This window comes from Falco naumanni, chromosome 13 (assembly GCF_017639655.2).
Source record: "Falco naumanni isolate bFalNau1 chromosome 13, bFalNau1.pat, whole genome shotgun sequence".
NCBI lineage: Eukaryota > Metazoa > Chordata > Aves > Falconiformes > Falconidae > Falco > Falco naumanni.
In genome coordinates this window covers 17044055-17065274 of record NC_054066.1, presented here as the reverse complement: position 1 = coordinate 17065274, position 21220 = coordinate 17044055, and the positions used below count along the sequence as shown (strand labels likewise).

At 45.1% G+C, this 21220-nt stretch overlaps 1 protein-coding gene across 1 annotated transcript; it reads right to left on the bottom strand.

Annotated features, from left to right (window-relative positions):
- Positions 1-1402: 1402 nt before the first annotated feature.
- On the bottom strand, positions 1403-12365 carry TMEM207 (transmembrane protein 207). The gene is made up of 6 exons (XM_040613566.1): positions 12335-12365; positions 6341-6441; positions 4490-4527; positions 4024-4068; positions 3439-3578; positions 1403-2461 (listed from the first exon to the last, which is right to left on the bottom strand). The coding sequence occupies exons 1-6, from the start codon at positions 12363-12365 to the stop codon at positions 2313-2315; spliced, it is 504 nt and encodes a 167-aa protein (XP_040469500.1). The 3' UTR covers positions 1403-2312.
- Between the last annotated feature and the right edge of the window lie 8855 nt (positions 12366-21220).

Genomic DNA, 21220 nt, shown 5'->3' with positions numbered 1-21220 from the left:
CTTGCTTTACCGTAAGCCACGATGCAATTTTGATGTAACAGTTTTCTTCCTTTTGTAAATAACTCCAGCACCCCAAACATGAAGCTGAACTCACTTGAGCGCACACTAGTAAGCATGGAAACACAAACCTGTTCCCAGGAATGCTCCTGCAGGAGCAGCAGCCTCCTGGGCGCGTTGCTGGAAGCTTCGCTTGCCCTCTGTTGGGTGGCTGGGGAAGGATCCGCCGCCTCGGCAACGGCAACGAGTGCCGCTTGCTGGACCTTGTGAAACGGGGATGCAGAGTGATGGCGGTGATGAAACCAAAACCCTCCTTGCTTGTTAGCCTGTCCAGCCATCTGATTAGAAGGTGACATTCAATGAAATTAAAGGCAGCAATTTATCCGGAGCCAAGCGATTAATAAGCGGGAGACTGTAATGTTTTATGCAGCGTATAATGCAGACAACCTGTGGAGTTCAGTTCCGCGAAGGGGTCGCTGGAGCCAATGCAGTGTGTAGGTGGGAAGGAAGTGATGGCTGATTTAATGCCCACTGGCAGGCTATGCAAGCTGAAGTGACAAACATAATCAAATCCCATGCTTCAGGGCATAAATTGAAGGGGTTGAGTAGTGAAAGCCGTTATGTGTATAAAAGGTCTCATCCTGAGAGGTGCTGATTACCTGCAATTCTTACTAAGTCAGCCAGTGAAAGGACACTCAAGAACTGGCCGACTTCTCCACTGGCTGAGTCTGTATTTGCTAATTTTCCTTATTAACAAACCCTGTAATATTTTAGCCTGCTGGCACAAACATTCATTTTGCTACAGTAACATTTATTTCCTTTCACACAAGAGTCAAACATTAAAGCTGCTTCTAAAATAAGATTTTATGGAGATAATTTGCAGTGGTGCTGGCAGAGAATTTGTCTCTCAAAATATGCTATAATTCTTTATCTAGCAAAGGTACTTATATAGCCTCATTATGAGAATATGTGGGCACTTCATAACCTTTAGTGGATTTATCTTCCCAGTTTCCTTCCTCAGCAGAGGAACTGGTACAAACCTCACTCCACAGCTGGGGAGCTGCTCCACGAGGCAGTCTGTGGGCTTCCACTAATCTTTTGGGGTATCTAAGATAGACCCAGCTGCCCACTTTGGCTGTGAGCTCGTGGCTCCACAGGCATGCAGTGCGTGGTACTAGGTGTGACATTTACCTTCTGCACCAAGAGGGATCTGACCACAGTCCCCATCTCTTGCCACTGAGAGATCAGAGGTAGACAGGTCAGCCAAGCTGAATGCAGCTTTCAGTGACCTGCCCATGACAAAAAAAAAAAATCTTGCTTTCATCTGGAATCCAGCTAAAGGGGAAATTCGACATCTTTCCTCAGTAATTTGAGAACCAGGCAGGCTAATTCCTCCTAGGAATGGCTTATGTAGAGTTGATCCTGCTTGAGTATGAGTCTGGATGGCTTCTTGGAGTCTCTTTCCATCCTGTCTGCAGCGGACACCTCAAAGAAAATGACATTTTTAATCCTAATAATTTTTTTCAGCTAAGCACCAAATACCTAACCCCATAATTCATGTCTGTGAGGAACTGCCATGTGGGTCCTGGGCCATCCAAAGCCTGCAGGTCTGCAATGCTAGGGCAAGAGTAGCTGGGGACAGTCACCGTGACATTAAGAATAGCTCTAATGAGCAAACTCACTTTTCTTTGCGTGCTCTGTAACCAGCTCCTGCTGCTGCTACTCCCCCCATAATCCCCATCTCCTGCTTTCCCTTCCCTGATCATAAATTTGCTGCCTTTTGCACTAGACAAATCTGATATGCTGTGCTAAATATTTTAAATGTGGCAAACGATCCTTCATTGCAGTGGCATGATTGCATTACAATGTATTAGAACAACATGACTTTGCCAGAGGGTGTTTGTTGGCACCCTGCAGAGTGACAGAAGTAGACCAAGTTTTGAGAAGTAACTATCAAGTCATTTATCAACATGTGGTCCTAAAACACATGGGGTTGCACCAGCTCAAGCAGCCTGAGAGAGATAAATCCGGAGGCTGAGCCAGAAACCCTGAATACAGATAGGCCTTTGAGGGAGCTTCTCAAAATCCAGAGCCCTATCAAAATGTCAAGCTGAGCTCCTGTGGTAGATTCAACACATGTTTTTTGCCTTTATTATGTTGTGTTTAGTCTCCCCTTTTTGGTTCAGATGCAATATGTGCTGCTTTTCAGTCTCTCAGCCAACCTGTGGAAAGGGATGATTTGATCTCACACTGCTGTAGCATCATGGAAGATCTCTGATGAACCACTGGAATTGCAGAAAGCCAACATGTGGTGTCTAGAGCTTGTTTTCCTTCATAACGTCCTCATAGGATGGAGGTAACTCAGTTCCGCCAAGGCTGAACCGTGGGGCAAGAGAGGAGGACATCTCCACAGCCATGCTGGGGCTCTGAGATCCAGAGAACGGGCACCGAGGCACTTCGCTTGCTGGGGAAAAAGCAAAGCCAGACCCGTACAGCAGACAGGCATGAAGAGCAAGTGTGGGAGTGAGAGGGGTGAGCCTGGGAGGAGCTGCCAAACCACTTGGAAACCAGAAAGGCATGGATGTGATTTTTGAAGCATGGCATCACAAGGCCTCTCACCACAAACCCCAGATACAAGAAATGAGAACAGAGGAATTTTGGGTGGGTTCGGGGTGGGTCCTCCCTGTGGAGATGTTCACGGTTCATGACAACCCAGAAAACAGGCAATACGTCCCCTGGGAAGGGCTTAGTCTAATGACAGAATTAGCTTTATTCTTCTTGCAGGGACTGTTATCTGACCCAGCCTGCTGATGCTGCTGGCAACACTCCAGGTCAGCGCTGGGTACTACACACAGTCATTTAGCCCAGTCCTCAAAAGGCTGGGTGCCCCTGGGGAATGCTGAGGGTGGCTACCGTGATGAACAGAACACACCAAGACAACTTTTTGACAGATCCCAGGGTGTATCAGCCAGTCAAACCGCCTGCTGGGCTGGCTCAGGTAGACTGGTGCAGTCTTGCCTGACTGAGAAATGCAGGTCACGTGTTGGAAAGGGCAGCCTGACCCAAGCCAGTGCCTGTGGCTACCTGTGTCGGGCTGCTAAATGCCCTGGCACAGAGGAGAAGGGCTCACATAGCTCCAGCGTTGGCCAAGCCCCAGCTAGGTTCCTTTGGCACGCACAGACACACAGGGACAGCACTGAGTCCAGCTGAAGGTATGGCTGGGGAAAAGTGGATGTGGCCTGCTTAAGCCCCTCCAGTTCGTGGTCCCAAACATCCCCCCAAGATGTCCAAATCAGACACCCCACTGCTCACCAGAAACACAGCACCCAGCTGCAGCCTGGCTCCCACTGAAGCCTGGCCACCCCTTACTGGGCTATGGATGGGCCATGGGAAGCCTGCTGGGGCCAACAGGACCTTGCAGCAGTCAGGGAGAGGACTAACCAAAGGCATCCGAGCCGCTGAGCGCGAAGACGGCCAGGGTGCGCCGGTGGGGGAGGCAGCCCCGCCGTTTCAGCCAGCACTGCAGGCAGCAGCAGATCCCGCAGGACAGGAGCAAGGCCAGGAAAAACAACATCAGGAACCTGAGGCAGAGGCAGCAGGGAGGAACAGTACCATCACCATCTGCAGGCAGCACCAACAGATGGCTGCATATCTTCAAATTAACATATTCATTAACATCTTTTGCAAACAGCCGTTAAATGTTGCGGTTTCCCCATCACTGTACTGGACATGATCAAAGTCCCCGGAAACCAATGTCTCAGTGCTGAGTGCTCAGCACCGAGTGCTGGCTGGAAATTCAAACATTTCTCCCTGAAATCATTCATTGTTTTTGCCCAGCTCAGTTGTCAGTGTACAGTGAGGAGGATAGGGATAAATGATTCCCATTAGTCAGTAAAGACAGAAAACAGGGACAGCCCAGGAGCAATGCTCTCTAGCTATCAGTCTCTCTTAATGCCTTTCTCTCTATATATCCATCAAAGAATATTGTTTGCCAGTTTTTCCCTCTAAAACAGATCTGAAACTTACCATACATACCAGATGCTAAGGTTTTCATCGCTCTGCCCAATGCACCTAGCAAGGGAAAAATAAAATTAACTTTCAATCCAGCATAATGGGACTGCACCAACACAACACACTGTTGTGTACCAACACAAAGAAAAGCATCACCAGTAAGCAGAGGATTGAGAAGTTTTCCTCAATCAAGGGAACTCTATTAAAAGTTTCTCTATGTAGATGGGAGCAGCTGCAGCTGATGTATGAGGCAGCGTGCAACTGGTTTGCCTTTCAACACTGGCACCCGCCACCAGCGTTTTTGCTGAAACCCCAAAAGGCTGCCAGCCTCCCTTTCCTCTTTTGGAAGAAAAACCGAACAGCCCTTTCCTGGAAGCCCTTGTTCCTCTGCCGTGCTGGTGTGCTGGGCAGGAGCACAGCATCCCCAAAAGAGCCCGGGGTTTGAGCAGCCACAGGTGAGAAAAGGGGGATCGACACTCACCTCTCACCAAGCTCACAGTCCGACTCAGAGTCTGCTAACTGAAAACACACATAAATCAGAGAGGGCAGATATGTGTTGTTGTTTTTTTAGAATTTATCAGTGTAATTACTGATCTTGGAGTGGGAAGTCAGAGGGGAAGAGCCATGCAGGTGCTGGTTCCTGCAGGGATGAAAACCAGACCTCTGGCTGAGCTCCTGCCTCTGCGCACCTCTGGTGTGAGCTAGCCCATATTGAAACCAGTGGATAACTTCACAGAGAGCTTAATAAATTCAATAGTTGGCAGATGAAAGCTAGGCCAAGGGGAAACCATTTCTTTTGATGTGAAAGAGGGAAGGACAAGAGCAGGGAAACGCAAGCAGGTATCAGAGACCTGTTTACAGAACTAGGCTTTGCTATTCAGAAATGTCTGCTGAAAATGTCCAGTGATCAAATTCTTGGTCTGTAGCTCATTTTCCAGTAGCTAATTGTGAATGCAGCTGTAAATTGGAGCTGTTTTGACCAGATGTATGCTCTACCCAGTTTTTTCCTGGTTTTGGATAGTAGTGGTGCATCATTCCCAGAGTCAGGTTTCAGGTATTGCAAATATGTGAACCTGAAACTTGTTTTTCAGGTATATTTTCTACTCTCCACTCAAGCAAGTTTATTTTTGCAAGCCTTGTTGATCTTATCCTTGGTTTCAGATTATGTGGGCAAAAAGTAACCAAAGTGGTTCATCAATATGATTGAATCAACTTCAATATAATTTTTAGCTGAGTTGTGTTAGGTGTCTTATAACACTTGCCCAACTTTGCTATAAAAAAATTGTGGATCAGGTACAGAATTGCAGTAACACTGGGAAGCAGAAAGAGCAAGATGGAAGAATTTAAATTTATTTCTTGGAGAAAGTTATTAGAATGTAATTTGTAAATCATTACTTTGGATTTCCTTCTGCATATATCAAAAACACAGTGGTTTCTGACTTTCTTTGAGCCAAACCGGAAGGCTCTGTTCTGTATTAGGAATTTGTATGAATTATACATAATTGAGAGATGTCATGCAACACCTCTAATTAAAAGGACTTCTTTGTAAGGATTTTGCTGTGCAAAGCTTGTGTCACTCTAAACAGCAAGAAATCACCCCACAAATCTCTATAACGTGTCTGATCCTGTGCACACACTGCCTTTTGGTTCCTAGTTTCACTTGAGGTTTTTAGTATAATAAGTCTTTCATATAAAACATTATCTATGAAATTTCATGAGCAGCTGAAACCCAAATGAGGAACAGAGAAAAGCACAGAAGCTTCAACTCTTCCAGACGTGTCCTTTCAAAACTGAGCTAATTTGCCGTGTCACACATGTACCCTGGTGCAGAGTATTTTAATTTTTTTCTTTTTTTTTTTTTTTTTTTGCACTTCAACTGATTATTAGAATAACAGGTCAAAACCAGACAGCTGATTGCTGTGATTACATGTACCCTGAGTATTCTTCATGGCTGAATGACAGCCTCTGGACCCTCTTTTATCATCCTTCAAACTACCTCAGCAGAGCTACCTTAGTGTAGTTAAACTGCAGCAAAGTGCATCTGTTACAAGGCAGTAATCTATCAAAGCAGCCAAACGCCCACCCATGCTGCTGAAGAGCCATGCTCTGCCATTTCAATAGCCATAGACAGAATAAAGTATTAAGGTGGTCATGTTTTCTCTGCATTAATTGGAATTGTTGTGAACATTAAATCCTCTCCAAATTCATCAGGTCCTCAAAAAATTCTCTCCCCCCTCAAATAAAAAGGGCTGATGACTAAACTATAAAAGTTGAAATCTTCCCCCCACAAAATCCCTAAAATCAGCCTGGTCCCAGTGAAGGGTCTGGTTACCTGGAAGAAGGTTAAACACAGAACTCCAGTTCCGATGATCCATGAAGTGAAACACAAAGCTGCAGGTCTCCACATCACTAGCAGCAGAAACGTGGGAAGAGCTTTGTTTGCAACAGGGTTTTACCCTCTGTAATTTGGAGCTTTTAAAACTTCCCTGCATATTCTGCCTTCAGCTAGAGGACACGTTACCCAATGGCTTTCCGCACTTTAGAAATCACTGCTAGCCAGGGAATTAATTTGGGTTTGCATGGACACACTCAAACAGCTGCTGGAAGTTAGAGGAACACTAGTTTAAGGTCAGCACCTTGCAGTTGTTTTGGTATTTTCAGAGCTGTTCACAAATTCCTGTTGCTGAAGCTTAGTTCCATATTAACCCACTGCTGTATTTAACAAGACCTGCTACAAATAAAGAATCACTGGAGACAGTGTTTTGAATCCATGCTTTCATTACATACTGCCTTCAGCTGCAATTCTGGCATTACACAAAAGACAGAGCTACGTCCAACCACCTCCTATGCACTGTGCCTACCACCTCAAACATGCACCAAGGGTGAAGAATACTCTTCCCAGCCAGGGACAACGACCACCAGCACCTCTACTGCTGTTATGCTGGTGCCAGGGCTTGGTTTGCTAGGGAAATGCATCTGAAATAATAACACATTCCCAATGGTTCTCATAAGGGATACGAAATTTCATTGCACAATATAAGGACTGATTTGATCCTAATGGATACATCCAGATGACAAGTTAAAAGCGGGTGGAAGATGGTTTGTACCATAGCTGTGATCACCACAGAACAGACGATCCCAATTTGTTCGGCAGTCAGTAATAGATTGTCACTGAAGTTTACAGCCCGTGGCTGAAATGAACCATTAACTGCGGTTTTTCCAGATTTAACACAAAGGGTGTTGCCGTGAATATGTTTAGCCATCACTCCCAGAAGTTAAGCATTACGTTGTGATGCCATTACTTCAGTAATGATTGGCAAAGCTAAGCTGCTCTTGAGATATACCTCTGTGGCTTTGCTTCAACTAAAAGGTCAAGAAGTCTGACCAACTCTGATACACATACTCAATCTAGGTTTGTTATTTATTGTTAAAGTTTTGCATAAGCCCAAGCCAAACCCTGGTGCTCTCAAATGTTTACTTTCAGCTCCCTGCTAATTAAAGGCAAGCCTCTGAAACGATGCCCTCTCAGAAACCATCTCTCATAATGGTGCTAAGTGCATGTGCTACACAAAATAAATGGTCTGGACATGTTGGTGTCCTGGTTCAGACCCATCCTTTTCAATTTTGCTCAACAGTAAATTGCCAAACCAATTTCTTAGCTGTTATCTTAAAAGAAAAAGCTCTTGCAGTATAAAAATGTGCACAGCTTTGCTGGGAACCTTGTGACTCTTACAATTTCAGGCTTCAAAGAGATCATCCATCAGTGAACTAATTTCAATTTCTTCCTCTCACAATTACTTCCCTCAAGCCAGCACCCAGGGTAGTTCCAATTTAGAGCTACCGAATGGATCATCCCTGGTATTTCGGGGGGCAGGTACCACAATGAGCTCCTGGTACTGAAAAATAACACCGAGTATCTGTTCTGTTTCTAGAAGAAAAGGGGAAGAACTGAATTCTGCCACTCCTCAAGGCAAACTTTGGAGTTTTCTGCTGGCTGGTCCCACACAGAGGTTTCCAGCAGTGGTGGCAATTCGTGGAGCCTGTCCCTGTATTCTTGGTAATGATGTTAAAAGCAGAGAGACTTGGCTAAGAGGGGATCCACCAGCAGCCCTGTCTTTTGCTTCAGGCATGATCCCAATACTGAAAAGAGCTGCTGCTTCAGCAGGAGAAGTCCCCTTGTCCATGATCTACTGAGCATCTCAAATATGTGACTGTCACAGAGAGCACCAGCACTTGCTCTAAGGCAGCCAAGACCTGACACCAAAATCCCAGAGGAGCTCTGCACCAAAACCCATGGCAGGCTGTGAGCCCTCCTGCCCACTCCTTGTCTACTGAGACACCGCTGTCTTTGGGGTTTTGCAATACCAAGACACTCATCTTCTGGGTAGCTCTGTGTCCAAGGGCTACCTCCAGTCTGAGGGATTTTTCTAGGCTTTTTGTCATTCCCCCTGATAAGGAGATATATGCACACATATACATACATGAAGATAACCTCTGCTCCCTCCTCCTCATCCACTTACCGATGAAGAGATTCGTATCTCTTGCCTCCTCGATCAATTATATCCATCTCATCAGTGGACTTGGGTGGCTGCTCTCTGGTAGATGTTGGCCATTAGATTAAAAATCTGTTGTTTCCTCATCACCTTATATCGTTGCTAGGTGACAAATGCATCTTCCAGGCAGCAACAGGGACCACTGCAACATACAGCAACTTATGATTGTCCATTAACTCTTTGCTTAAAGTGCCTTGTCCTTTCGATGGGAGGAAGATCTACAGTTCTAGGACCATCCAAAGGGTGACTTTTAGAGTTGCCACAAAAGCCACCTCCACTGGGGGCTGGCCCTTGCCGGGCTTCACGAGAGGGTATGCAAGACTGGGAGACAGGAAGAATCTGGGAGAAGCCAATTTAACTTGTCAAGTCTGACAGGGCCAAGGTCAGATCAGGGGTTCTAAATTTCAGGAACTGAGCTCATTCTTGTATGTATGTACTCTAGAAGTGATGGCCTTTGCTTGCTTGAGTGTCATACAACAATTTCCAGTCATGCTTTTGTTTTGCCAAAATTTCAGGCAACACCCTGGGGATCTCTGGATTTTGGTGAAAGTGGGTGGGAATTCACTGGCAAACAGGAATCCACACAGAGCCCCGGGCAGCTCATAAGCACAGCTAACAGTTTAAACCTGTTTAAAGCTCTTCCTTAGCTGCCTTCAGAGCATTTGGTGGCTGCCGGGGATGACTTTCGGGAAAGCAATCACCTCCCTAACTGCTGACCAGCCTCCCAGTACAGTTCAGAACGGGACTGTGAAAGACTTTTTCTGGAAAGAAAGCAAGGAAGGACACTGGCAGAAGAGGTGGGACAGACACAGGGAAGGACACGGGACAGGATGGAGAATGCACAGAGGAGCGATGTGGGAGACAAGGAAAGGCAGGGCATCCCTGCTTTCTGCATTAAGGTTGACAATTGAGTGTTAATTAAGCATGCATTAGCTTTTTTTATGTCAGTGTTTTCTCAGCACCACCACAATTAACTTTTCCTCTAACCCAAGTCCACTGGGAGCTCTCCCCTCCCTACTTGACTTCACCTGCCGTGGCTGGCTCAGTCTTTGCTTCTGTAGCTACAGCTGCATCCTCAACACCTAGGCTCAGCCAGGCTGTGATCATCTCTCCCAGCCTGTCTGAGGAAGACTCAGGGCAGGCAAATATAGCTCAGCCCCAGAGAAGAGCAGGGTAATACAGAAGACTGAGGACTGAGCATTGCCTCTGCAACAGAACTAAAGCAGCTTCAGTCTTGTCCTCACAAAATGAAAGCTGCAAGGAGCGGCTTGCTCCCTACAAACACACTGAGATGAATAAATCCAGCGCTGTGGAGAGCTATTTAAGCTAATGGCCAGTGCTGGCATGGGAACAAATGGGAGAAAACTGGCCATGAATAAATTGAGGCTTGAAAAGCAAAGAAAGTTCACCCCATCCGGAGCAGCAAGGTTGTGCAGCAGCTTGTCTGCGGGAAGAATGTGGGTGCAAAATCAAATGGCTCCTGGGATGGAAGTCATCTAGCTCCCACAGGGGACGTAAACACTTCAATGCGAGTTGCTGACCCAGGGAGTCCTTTCCCACTCCATGGAAACCACCCCAGTTGGTCCTTAGACCCTCAAACCCATCCGCATGCACAGGAGTCAGCCAACACAGCCCCAGGCTTGCGTGAGCGAGGAAGGATGAACTCTAAAACAAGCCTTGGTAGAGCTGGCACAGCCTGTTGTCTTTCAAAAGGATTATAACTAGTTGCTGCTCACTGATGAATACAGCCCTTTGTGAGCCTGTGCGGGGGACGTGCTGCACAGTGGGGAAGGAAAGACTCCGGGCACTGATTTAAATGAGTGCAAACAAGAATGACATTGTTCTGCTGCATCCTCCCCAGGAGCAAGGCTTTGCAGGTCACCCTCAGATCTGAGGCAACTGCATCTACCTCCACTGTTCTGGATGGTCCAGAGAGCCCTTTTGTTTGTCTCGGTGTATCAGTAGGGAAAATCCAGCAGAGAATGAGCTCAGTGAAACCTTTTGCCTGGCAGAAATCTAAAGGAAAAGTAATCTCCTTTTAGATTAGTTATTTGTAACAGGGATTTCTCCTATATGCTCATGCACATCCCAGACTGAGAACTACTAAAAACTGTCTTCAACACATAGGTGCTCATGGAGTCCTCAAACCCTTAAATCACGCATTCACAGGAAGTTAAAACTTTAAAACTATCCAAAGTATAAATTCTACTGAACTGTTACGAGAAATTGCTGTGAATCGTCCAAATACCCCTGTTCCAACCCTGTAACGAACACCTGAAATAAATACTGCAATGACTGAAATACTGAGCATACATTAAAGGATTTAGGCAGGAGCTTTCTTGCTCTGGAATTCACAGGGGAAAGCATCTTTGAGAAGTGCACCTTTCCAGAAAGCCTCTTGTCTGTGCCGATGGCTTTGGTACTGACTGCTTTCACGATTGAAAACAGAAGACAGCGAGCAGTGTTTTACAGAGAGCTGTGTTGTGGTGGGGCAATGAGAAGCTGAAAGAATTTAGAGAAGTGGTTTCCCCTTCCCCCCACCCGAGTTTGAGTTTTGTTTTGAAAACCTAAGTTGGAGACTAAAAAAAAATAAGGTGTCAAAATAACAGGATTTGGGCTAAGCCTAGCAGTTGTTTGGTTTTATGGGAGAATTCAGAGCTCAGAATTACATTTTAAGATCTACTGCACCTGAGGACTAAATAGGAGTTTCGCTTCTCTTATTTCTGGTTCGGACATTAGGACTTGATATAATTCCCAGCTCTGTCGCTGACTTCCCACGTAACCACGAACTTCTGTGTATGACAGCCCACCTGGGAAAAGAGTATAAGAGACCTTTCATCTCACAAGCTCTCCAGATAGGCACCATGCCTCCCACAGAGCATGTCAGAAATCAGTTCAAAGGGCTGGATAACCCTTGAGACTTGAGGAACAGAAAAGCAGAATTAAGAATGAAGCTGATAAAATTAAAAGCAGCTTGAATAAAGAGAAGGATGAAGTATACCAGAAATACAGTCAAAGTAATCACCAGCAGAAATTTTCCCTTTGGTTTTTTTAATGTGAAATTGAAGCTGATTACAGCTACTTGAATCCTGAAGCCTGCTGCTGTTTCTTTGTGCTCAAACAGGTCCTCTCACTTTTAATCAGTTAAAATTGTATTTGTATTTTAATCATTAGAAATTATATTTGGCGTTTAATTCTTTTTCTTAATTTCTCTTCTTTTTCGTCACTCTGTTGCCAGGAGCTAAGAAATTACAGTTAAAAAATTAAATGTCTTTTGTATTTTAATCCCTGTAATTTACTTAGCTGCTGGATGTAAAAAGACAAAAGGAGAATAAATTGCTTGAAAGCAGATAGAGGCTTCATTTTCCCCTGCCTTTGAGTTACTGATATCACATTGGACACCACATGGGAGGTTTTGGCTGAGAAATTAGCATGAGAATATCTGGCACATCCTGAAACACATTTTCAAGTCAATTTTCCAGGCAGAACCACTTAGCAATGAATGCTGAAATACACCATGCTGCTGGTCATTATCAGCTGGCACACACGCTATTTTGCTAAGAAGCCCCATGGTCTGGGGGTGAGCTCTGCGAGAGGGCCCACAGGGACACATGCACATCTCTTGGTGCCTCCTGCAACACCCAGACCTCAAAGACTCAATGTGCTGTGCCCTTAAGTGAAGGCACCTGCTAACATTTCAGCCTAAAGCTTCCTCAGATTTTCCAAATACCTCCTGACTGTTGCCAAAGTTGAAAAAGGCCTTAAAGCCTTACCTTGCACCTTGAATGCTTGCCAGTTGCCCATTATGGGTTTATTTTGAATTGCTGGCGGCCCCAGGTGCAACCTGTCCCCTGTCAAGCACCGCCAGCCCACCTGGGCTTCAGGCAGGGAGAAGCAGTGATTTCAGACCCTCATTTCTTGCAGGCAGAGTCAGCTCAGGACAGGCTGCAGCCAAATGCCTCTGTACCCAGCATCAGGGAGGGCTTGTATCAGCACTTAGAGCTTCAAGAAACAGCACAGCAGGCTGTCTCTAACTTTCCTTTTGTGACAGGTAAAAAGTCAAACGCTCTGCCTGGGAACATGGTGAATTGATGCTGTGTACCCACCTGCCTTGGGGTCCCCAAGCATGCTGCAGCAGCACGGGTGGGACTAGGGTAGGGATGAAACGATGAGGCTCCTCTGGGTTTGCTCCAGCTCCACATCTGCTCCAGAGCCCCATAGCACAGCCAGGCTGCCCTCCAGCCACCCAGCTCAGCTCACCTCCTCTCCAAGCTGCCACCGGGGTGAAAAATGCTGGCTGGAAGACCAGATGGAGAGAGCCTGCATCTTCCTCCCTGCTCTGCAGGAGTTTGCTGCACGTATAAACAAATGGAGAGAGATGGGGGATTCTTCCAGGGCAGACAGGGATTACCAATAATACAAGAGGCATACTTAGCATAGCGCTTTCTCCCTCTCACCTTGCAAATTCCCCAACCAGCTTTACAGTTTGACTTAATCTCCCAATTTTATATCTTCCCCTGATTACATGTCTGAAGAACACACTCTTATATTTAAATTCAACACATTCTAACAGCCAGGCTCCGTCACGCTTCTTTCTTTTAACATGTCCCTTAAAACTCACTCTTTCATTTGCCCACTGACTCCTGCTTCTGCTCCCATAATTTCCCCCCTAGCCAAGCACTGTTGTCCTATGAATATGAATCTCCCCAAACTCAACTCTCCCACCCTAGGAATCTGGCTCAAATCCACTGGAAAGCCTTATACTGACCTGAAGCAGGTTTTTATAAACCCTCCATCTCCCACAGATCTTTGCAGCCCTGGAAGCAAAAGGTGCAAACATTCAGAGCTGCTATTAAAACAGGTGTGGGGAGTTGTGTAGGATTTATTTAATAGGAGGGGGAAATGATCTCTTTTCCCATATGCTCTGATGAGAATTTCCCTCTTCTATAGCAAAAAAATCCAACTGGTTACTTTTGTAAACTCTTTCTTTTCATTTGCAGGAAGGTTTTTTTGGTGCTTTTATAGCACTTAGATGTACAGGATGCTAAGGGCTGTATAAGTATAAGGCTCCTGATACATATGAGTCTGAATGTAGGAGAACTGATGCTCTTCTTGCTTCCACCTGGATGGTAGTCAGCATTAGTTATGGATCTATTTTTTTAAATGACCCCATTTTTACAAGTTATTATTGTTGCACAGACTCTCCCTGAATCTCTCCAGTGTGCTACAGACATCAATTAGCCCCAATGCTACGAGAGAAGAAGAAAATATTTAGCTTATGTTGCCTCTTGCAATGCTTGGGCACAGTGTTTGAGTGGCAGAACAGAGTCTTCCAGGGTCTTGGTGGCAGTGCTGGGACTGGAACCCAGGAGCACTGAGGTTCAGCTGTGTTGTGTTAAGTACCATAGCTTGCACACTTAAAAGGTCTACCTGAGGAAGACTTCCTAGAAGAACATCCTTGGAGCAACAGAGCAACACCAGTACAAACACTGAAATACACAGCTGAGGCACCCACTCATCCCCTGTGCACAGACCCCATCTTCCTTGAGGTTCTCATCCATGCTTCCATGCCCTTCTTCTCTTGCAACCCTGGTCTCAGGGACAGAAAGAATGGGCTTAATCCTGCAAGATGCAGAGTTCCTGCTGCCTGCAGGCAGGACGGATGGTGCTGGGTCATCCTTGGGGTGAAATCCGGGCAGTCCGCTCCTGCCAGGGAGGATGTTGCACCAGCGGCCCAACACTGCACTGGCTACAGCCAGTGTGAGCAGAGTGGGCCCTGAATGGAGCACAACCATCTGTGAATTTACTATTCCTTCTCAAATGCTAATTAGTTATTTACATAAAACTTTGGAACATTTTAATTAGTTGTGTTAATTTAGAATTCATAGAAAGAGAGCTATAAAAGTCTATTATACGGGACGCTTATTCAAATGAAGCTTGAAATGGCACATGGTGATGTACTCGCAGATCTCCTGCCAACACAGGGAGGAAAAAAGAGAGGGTGGCCAGGCTTTGAATGAGGCGGCAGGGAGACTGGCATTTCTGCTGTGGTGGGTAAAGCTGAGAAGCTGGTCCTGGTCAGGAAGATGGTCCTTTCTCACTCAAGGTTTCAGCTTAACAGCCCCAGACTCATATTGTCCCAACATCCTTGTATTTGATGTGTCCTCCTTCTTAGGGGAGCCTTAAACTTCTCTCTTTTCTACTGGTCAGCTACTTTCCTAAACTTCTGGGAAGTCACTGTTATGTTTGAGTGATTTGAAGTGATTCAAACGAGACTGAAAATGGCCAGCAGTTTGTGGAGCCATAGGAATGAGATGGATGGACATCAGTTCATCAGTCATATGATCATGCTGTCCTGTTTCTTTAGGAAATTAGATGATGCAAACAAATGCATTTCCAGTACGGACTTGCTAAGTGAGCTATAAGCTCCCCTTGGACTGCTTCACAAGTCTGCCAGCTGAAGCCCTGGGATGGGCACCACAAGGCAGCAGACCTCCCTCCTGCTCGGTGCAGGCTGTGACAGCATGCCCAGGTACTGTTCCTCTGCCATCCCACCTGCCGTTACTGCCTGCACTGGCAATAGAGGCAAAGTGTGCTGGTCCTGCCTTGGCTGGACCTTTATTCTCAAGGCAGGTGGAGAAGGACTTTCATCAAGTTCTTCCTTTCCTCAGCACTAAATTCAATTAAAGCAAAGCTGCCTGTATGTGGCTGGACTGATAACTCTGTAAATCCATCTGTCTCAAGTTGTTACAGAATCTAAATTACACCATCACCATTAATCCCAAGATAAAGAAATGGCCAAGCAGCTACATAAAATAAGAAATACTCTGCCCTAAGATTTCATCTGGCAGGGAAAATTGTTTTCTATATAAAATAGAGCATACGTTACCTCTTGATGTTAAACACTTGATTCAACAAATCTAGAATTATTCCAAGTATATTTTTACTTGGAAATTGTCTTTCTTGAAGGAAGGTAAGTTCCAGCAACACACCCAGTTGTGACAGAGCTGCTGTCTGCCTGAAGAGCTTGAGGACAGCATGAAGTGAAGGGAATGCAGGGCTTCATCCAAAATAGTACAAACAGAATTAATGGGTGGTGACTTTGGAAGTGAGAGGGAGCCACAAACTCTTCTCTGCTCCATGACAAAACACCTATTCTCTTGGGTCTCACAAGAAGTCTAGGAATACTTTGATGACATTTTCTAAAAATCAACAGGACAGTAGGAACATTGCACTGAAACAGATCCACTCCACCAAAATCAGTGGGTCAGCTGGGCTTCCTGTACTTCATTGATGACCCATCGTCTGGGGTTTTGCAAGCTGTAGGGCAAACAATGCTAGGAAGACTGTGGGTTTGAGTCAGAAAGAAGGTTTTGCCTGCACAGACTCCATGGGCATTTAATACTCTGCACAGATATCGGAAGGCCATTGTTCATAGTAGGGAAAGATCACAGATGACTGTCATGAGAGGCAAGAGGTGACTGTCAGGAGCAAATGACCTATTAATTAGTCTGTGGGTTACACTTGCAGAGTGAGGAGCAGGGATAAGTCCTGCTATACAACCTTTAAGAAGGGGAGTGGAGAATAGCTTGTAAAGTTCATCTCTATGTTGACTGGGAAACCACCTAACCTAAGGATGGACTAGTTCACCTGGAGATGGAATAACTAACCTGGAGGTGGCTGCTTCCATCTCTAATGTCTTTGGCTTTAGGGGAAAGGACTGGGGCACAGCTCAAGACTGTGCAATCCCATGGAAGTGGATGTGTTGATTTGATGTAGGACAGCCTGGGATTGTTGTTTCAGTCTTTATCAATGAAGAGCCTCAAGACACTTTGAGAATCACTGCCATTAAGGTAAATAGGAAATATTTTCTGGGCAAGAATTTGCTTGATAGCAACAGCAGAAAGCAATGAAGCTAGAAAGTACTGGCAGCCAACTGGCAGGTACTTCGTGGGTGTCAAATCCTTTAATCCAACTTTTAAAGCCCATCAAAAATTTTACAGCCAGTATATAAATGCCCCATGAAATACAAGGCTGTTGAAAATTATTGAGGACAAGAGCCAAGCACAATTCAGAAAGAAATTGGACATCACTGCGGAAAAGGAGAATTTGCAGAACAATGAAGTATTTTTTGGAAAGCCTTTCCATTCTGATGCATAAACTAGATTCACACTAACAGAGGTACAGAAGAAAAATAACTCATAATTACACACTTACTTTCCTCTGGCCATAGTGGGAACCAGAACACCGGAACTGTGCTCAGCAGAGCAATCTCTATTTCCAATCTGGGCTCTTGCTGTTTATTCGGAGCTTGCCCATTGACCCATCTTCCTGTCACAAACTGATTAAGTGCACATGTCAGAAGGACTGCCTGCAATATAAAGCAATCAGTGAAAAGAAAAAGGGAACTGGAGGGTATAAAACAAGTAGCTTTTTACTAGCATCTTCACTGTGAAGGAACTGGAAATCATGGCAGGGCAGTGGCACATATCAGGATAGTCCAGAGGAAAGCCATGGAAATGGTCAGGGAGCTCAGCCCTCAAAAAGCACCTGCAGCTTTGTGTTGGCCCGAGCATCAATTTGTTCCCCCTCTCCAGGTATATAATGGCAGGCAGGAAATGTAGGCACAGCATCACCTCACTGTGCACGAGGTCCACCCCAAACCTCATTCCTCCTGCTCCCACCCCTCACTGGTCTGTCTCAGCACTGCCTGACATGAAAGCCTACATGGAGGACCAGCTTCCAGGAAGCAGGGACATGCTGCCTGGCCCTCTGAGCAAGGGAACAGGCCCTCTCATCATGGGTTTGGTCTCAATGTCTTCCATGTGCTGCATTCAAACTATGGTTTAAATTATTAAAATGATTAAACTGAAGAGGAAAGCACAAAGGAGGGATGATGAAACAGGGTTTGGGGTGCGGACACTGTGGTTCTGTTTTGTTTAAAAGTTCAGTATCTTGAAAATGAAGAGAAGTGGAACAGCATTGCAAAAACCGGTGCTGGAGGGCGTTCATCCGTAGCATCAGGGCTGGGGGCATTAGGAGATGAGATGTCCCAGCACCCGACAGCTGGTCTGTGCCTTGAGTGATGCTTTGCCATCTCCCAGGCTGGCCAGGACCCCCCAGGGCTGCAACCAAGGGTGAGAGGAAGAGCATTAACAAAGGGGTAGATCTTTCCTTACCAGCTGGGAAGGGTAAGTAGATTTAACTTTACACTTCATCAGAAAACAGTATCTCAAAGCTTGTGTATGCAGGTGATGAAGAATTGCACTTGGCAGATAGCAAATGCACATCACATCACGTAAATCTTTCTTAAAAGGGCATCACAAATTAATCTCTCTGCTGGAGTTCTTCATTTTTTTTTAGAGCATCATTAATCAATTTAATTTAACATTACTTCAGTTGCTAAGGAGCCATGATTGGAAACCTCCACCAAACAGGTTTGAACACTAAATGCCTGGTCATCTAATTGTAAAATACTAAAAAAATCAAGCTGAAGTCTACTCTCTCCAGCCACACAGCACACAGAGACATGGAAATGTTCCCTATTATATATAATAACACTATTTATTAGTCAAGACTTGCAATTGTGGAGAGAACAGCAAAATCACAAAAGGTTCAATAAAAGTGACTGGCAAATTAATCTCATTACACTTGAAATTGAACTGCTTTCCATGCTCCTGGCAGAGATACCTCAAGGATACTGAAACTGCCTGTGCCCCTCTATTGCATTTCATATCATAATCCTTCTGCTTTACACAATAATGCAGTAAGTCTCCATCAGGCCAGTGATGGCAAGGAGGGTGTTTACTTAGTGATGTGTGAAATGATGTATAAAACTTCAGGAAATTTTCTGGGGATGGGGATGGTGAGGGGAGAGCTTTATTGCATTATTGGGTCACCATTGACTCCAGAAATCCAGAAATTTTGCAAGCATCAAATTGGGGGGGGGGGGGGGGGGGGGAAGGAGGGTTCGACGCTGATTCAAATTTCTGCACATCTGAAAATGTATCTTCATTTCAATTAAATCTTGACCTATTTTTAATCAAAAGAGCCCGCTGTGTCTTGATACCTCAAAAGACTAAGCATTGTCAGCAGGATGCTAAAATCTCAAGTCCCAGCTCACTGGGGAGCGATGGAGGCTTTCCTCGAGGCAGCGTGGGGCCGGTGCAGCACACAGGCGGGTCTGCCTCCGTGGGGGCCGTGGACTGCATCCCGTGTTTGTCCGAGTCCCTCTCCTCGCTGCAGGGGAGGGCTAGAGCAGACACAAGGAACAAAATGACTCATCTGGTGCCATACAGCAGGTTTCAGATGTACCAGCAACTGGAACTATGAGAATGAGTCAGGCCCTCCAGCTCCCAGCCCATGCATGGCACAGGCTAGGGCATCGCACTGAAGCCCACCGTGGGGTCACAAAAAGGGACCTGAACTGTCACTGAAAGGGAAAAGATGGAGAGACAGGTCAGTTATTTTTCCAAATTAGTATTTTCAAAGAAAAAGATAGAGCGATGTTTCTAATAAGCTCTTGCGACATAAATAATAAATAAGCAATATAATATCTATATACAGACATACACATGCATTATGAAGAGCTCTTCTTTACTCATTAATTCCCTTCAGAATTATGAAATCACAGCTGAAAACAATCATTTGTATGCAGAGAGAGACAGAAATTTCTGCTTTTTACTAAGATGATAATTTTGGGGAAAAAAGCAAAGTGGGCCATACTCAATAGTTTTGTTTAAAAAAATAGCAAAAGAGATTTTCACAAAGTAAGGAAATAAAAAATCTGATTGATTTTTATATTTGCAATCTCGTAAGTTTTAGTTTTATACACTATTCTCAAGACCTGGCCAATTCAACCCTTACATAAGGCTTCTAGAAAACTGACTGTATATTGCACTGGGAGTGGTTCAGCATGAAAAGGGGGTTGGTGGTACTCACCAGAAAAAAAGGCAAAACCACCCAAATCTGATTTTAAGTGGTCTTAGACCAATGCTTCCACTTTTTATATTAATTTTCAAAACTAAAAAATTCCACTGCTCCCAGGTACACTCGTGTGTCTGAGAACTGGGCAGTAGGGCCACGAGCCAGCAGCTCTGCTTGCTTCTGCGATTCCCTCCTCTCACCAGGCAGTTCCACTCCTGCCACAGCACTTCCACTTGGGTGTTATATCTTCAAACCACGAGGCATGAATCCTTGAGAAATAATATTTGATCTGATATTGCATAATCTGCCAAGCACATAGAAATGGGGAAGACCAGAATAAAGTCTGCCAGCAGAATTAGTTTGATAATACTGACTGGTAAAAAAAGTTATTAAAATTTATTTCCCTGGGCATTGGGAGGATGAGATGCTCCCTAACACTTGAAGTGATTTTCAGTCAGTATTTCCTGCAGTTTTCTGGACCTTTTGCAGCATCCCCCTGACTTTAGTTTTGATCTTAAACACTGAAGATTTAATCAATCATAGTTCCCTCTGCTCTTGGAATCAAAGTAGCTCAAAGCACCTATATTTACTGAATGTCATTAGGTCACAGTGATGAAGTAGCTGTGCTTGTATCTTTAATCCACCCCTTATTACAAAGCAACATAAGATAAAACTGTCTTTTCCCAGTAGCTCCTCACCAAGTAAAGCCCCAGACACTGTACCAAAGCACAACGATGGGAGGAGGAAAGGACTGATCTTCCACATATCTCTAGGCTAATCTTAAAGGTTAATGGAAAGAGGACAACAAATTCCTTGTGAATTATTGCTTTGCATATTAAACCTTCTTCTTTGTGATGAATGCAAGGCTGGGGAGTTCCTTATTTTGTTACAGAAACTAGCAGTGGTTGATTTTATCCATAACGCCACCAAATTTTATCTACCTCATGTCTGGAGAGTTGTTTCAGGAAGAGATGACAGATGCTACCAGCAACAACAAAAGCATATGCCCTTTGGATATATATCTGAAATGCAAAGGACTCACCCAGCTACTTGCAGAAATACAAGCACACCTGGCTACAGTGGGAGAGAAAAATAGGGAGCTGCTCCCTGCGGCTTTGCAACAGCTCCTTTCTTCTGCAGGCAGGCACATAAGAGGCCTGCGGGATTCATCAGCTCTGCTACACTGGGTGTACATACTACTGCTCTAGGCAAATCTCTAGCAATCCACCTTGCTTGGTTTTTCACTGTCAAGAGACATTGCAAGCCCCAGCGAGGACTTGTGGGATAGTTGTGCCAGAGACCCTGTTCCACAGAGCTGCAAAACTTCATAGTGCCAAACGCTCCCTTGTTAGGGCTCATAAGGAGTTAAACTAACAATAATATCTATCATAAATACTTTCAAGAATGACAGAATTTCACCCTGCATTGCAGTTTTTGAGTTGTTGGCTGTGCCTTGCTCTTTGCAAATACACGCCAAATATTTTTAACAAATAATTCTTAAACTTCAGACTCTTGCCTTCAGGATTATTCCCTAGTGACAATTCGTGCTTCACATGGAAATAAACTGATTCTTCATTCAACAAAGGGTGTGTTTGCCAGAATGGCATATTCAGAAACTGAACTTTCTGCCCCTCTACCACCAGGCAGTGCGAAAGGGACCCCACGGCTGCTCAGCCACAGTGCACCATGCAGAAGCTCCCCTGAGCCCTCCTCGCTGTGTGCTCCTCTGCATC

Excerpts from the sequence above, each read along its gene's own strand:
- TMEM207 (XM_040613566.1), bottom strand. The coding sequence starts at position 12,365 with ATGGGCAACTGGCAAGCATTCAAGGTGCAAG. Across the intron at positions 6,442-12,334 it reads GCAAGCATTCAAGGTGCAAG|CTCTTCCCACGTTTCTGCTG; the intron begins GTAAGGCTTTAA and ends TTGCAAACAAAG. Across the intron at positions 3,579-4,023 it reads CTTAGCATCTGGTATGTATG|GTTCCTGATGTTGTTTTTCC; the intron begins GTAAGTTTCAGA and ends CCTCTGCCTCAG.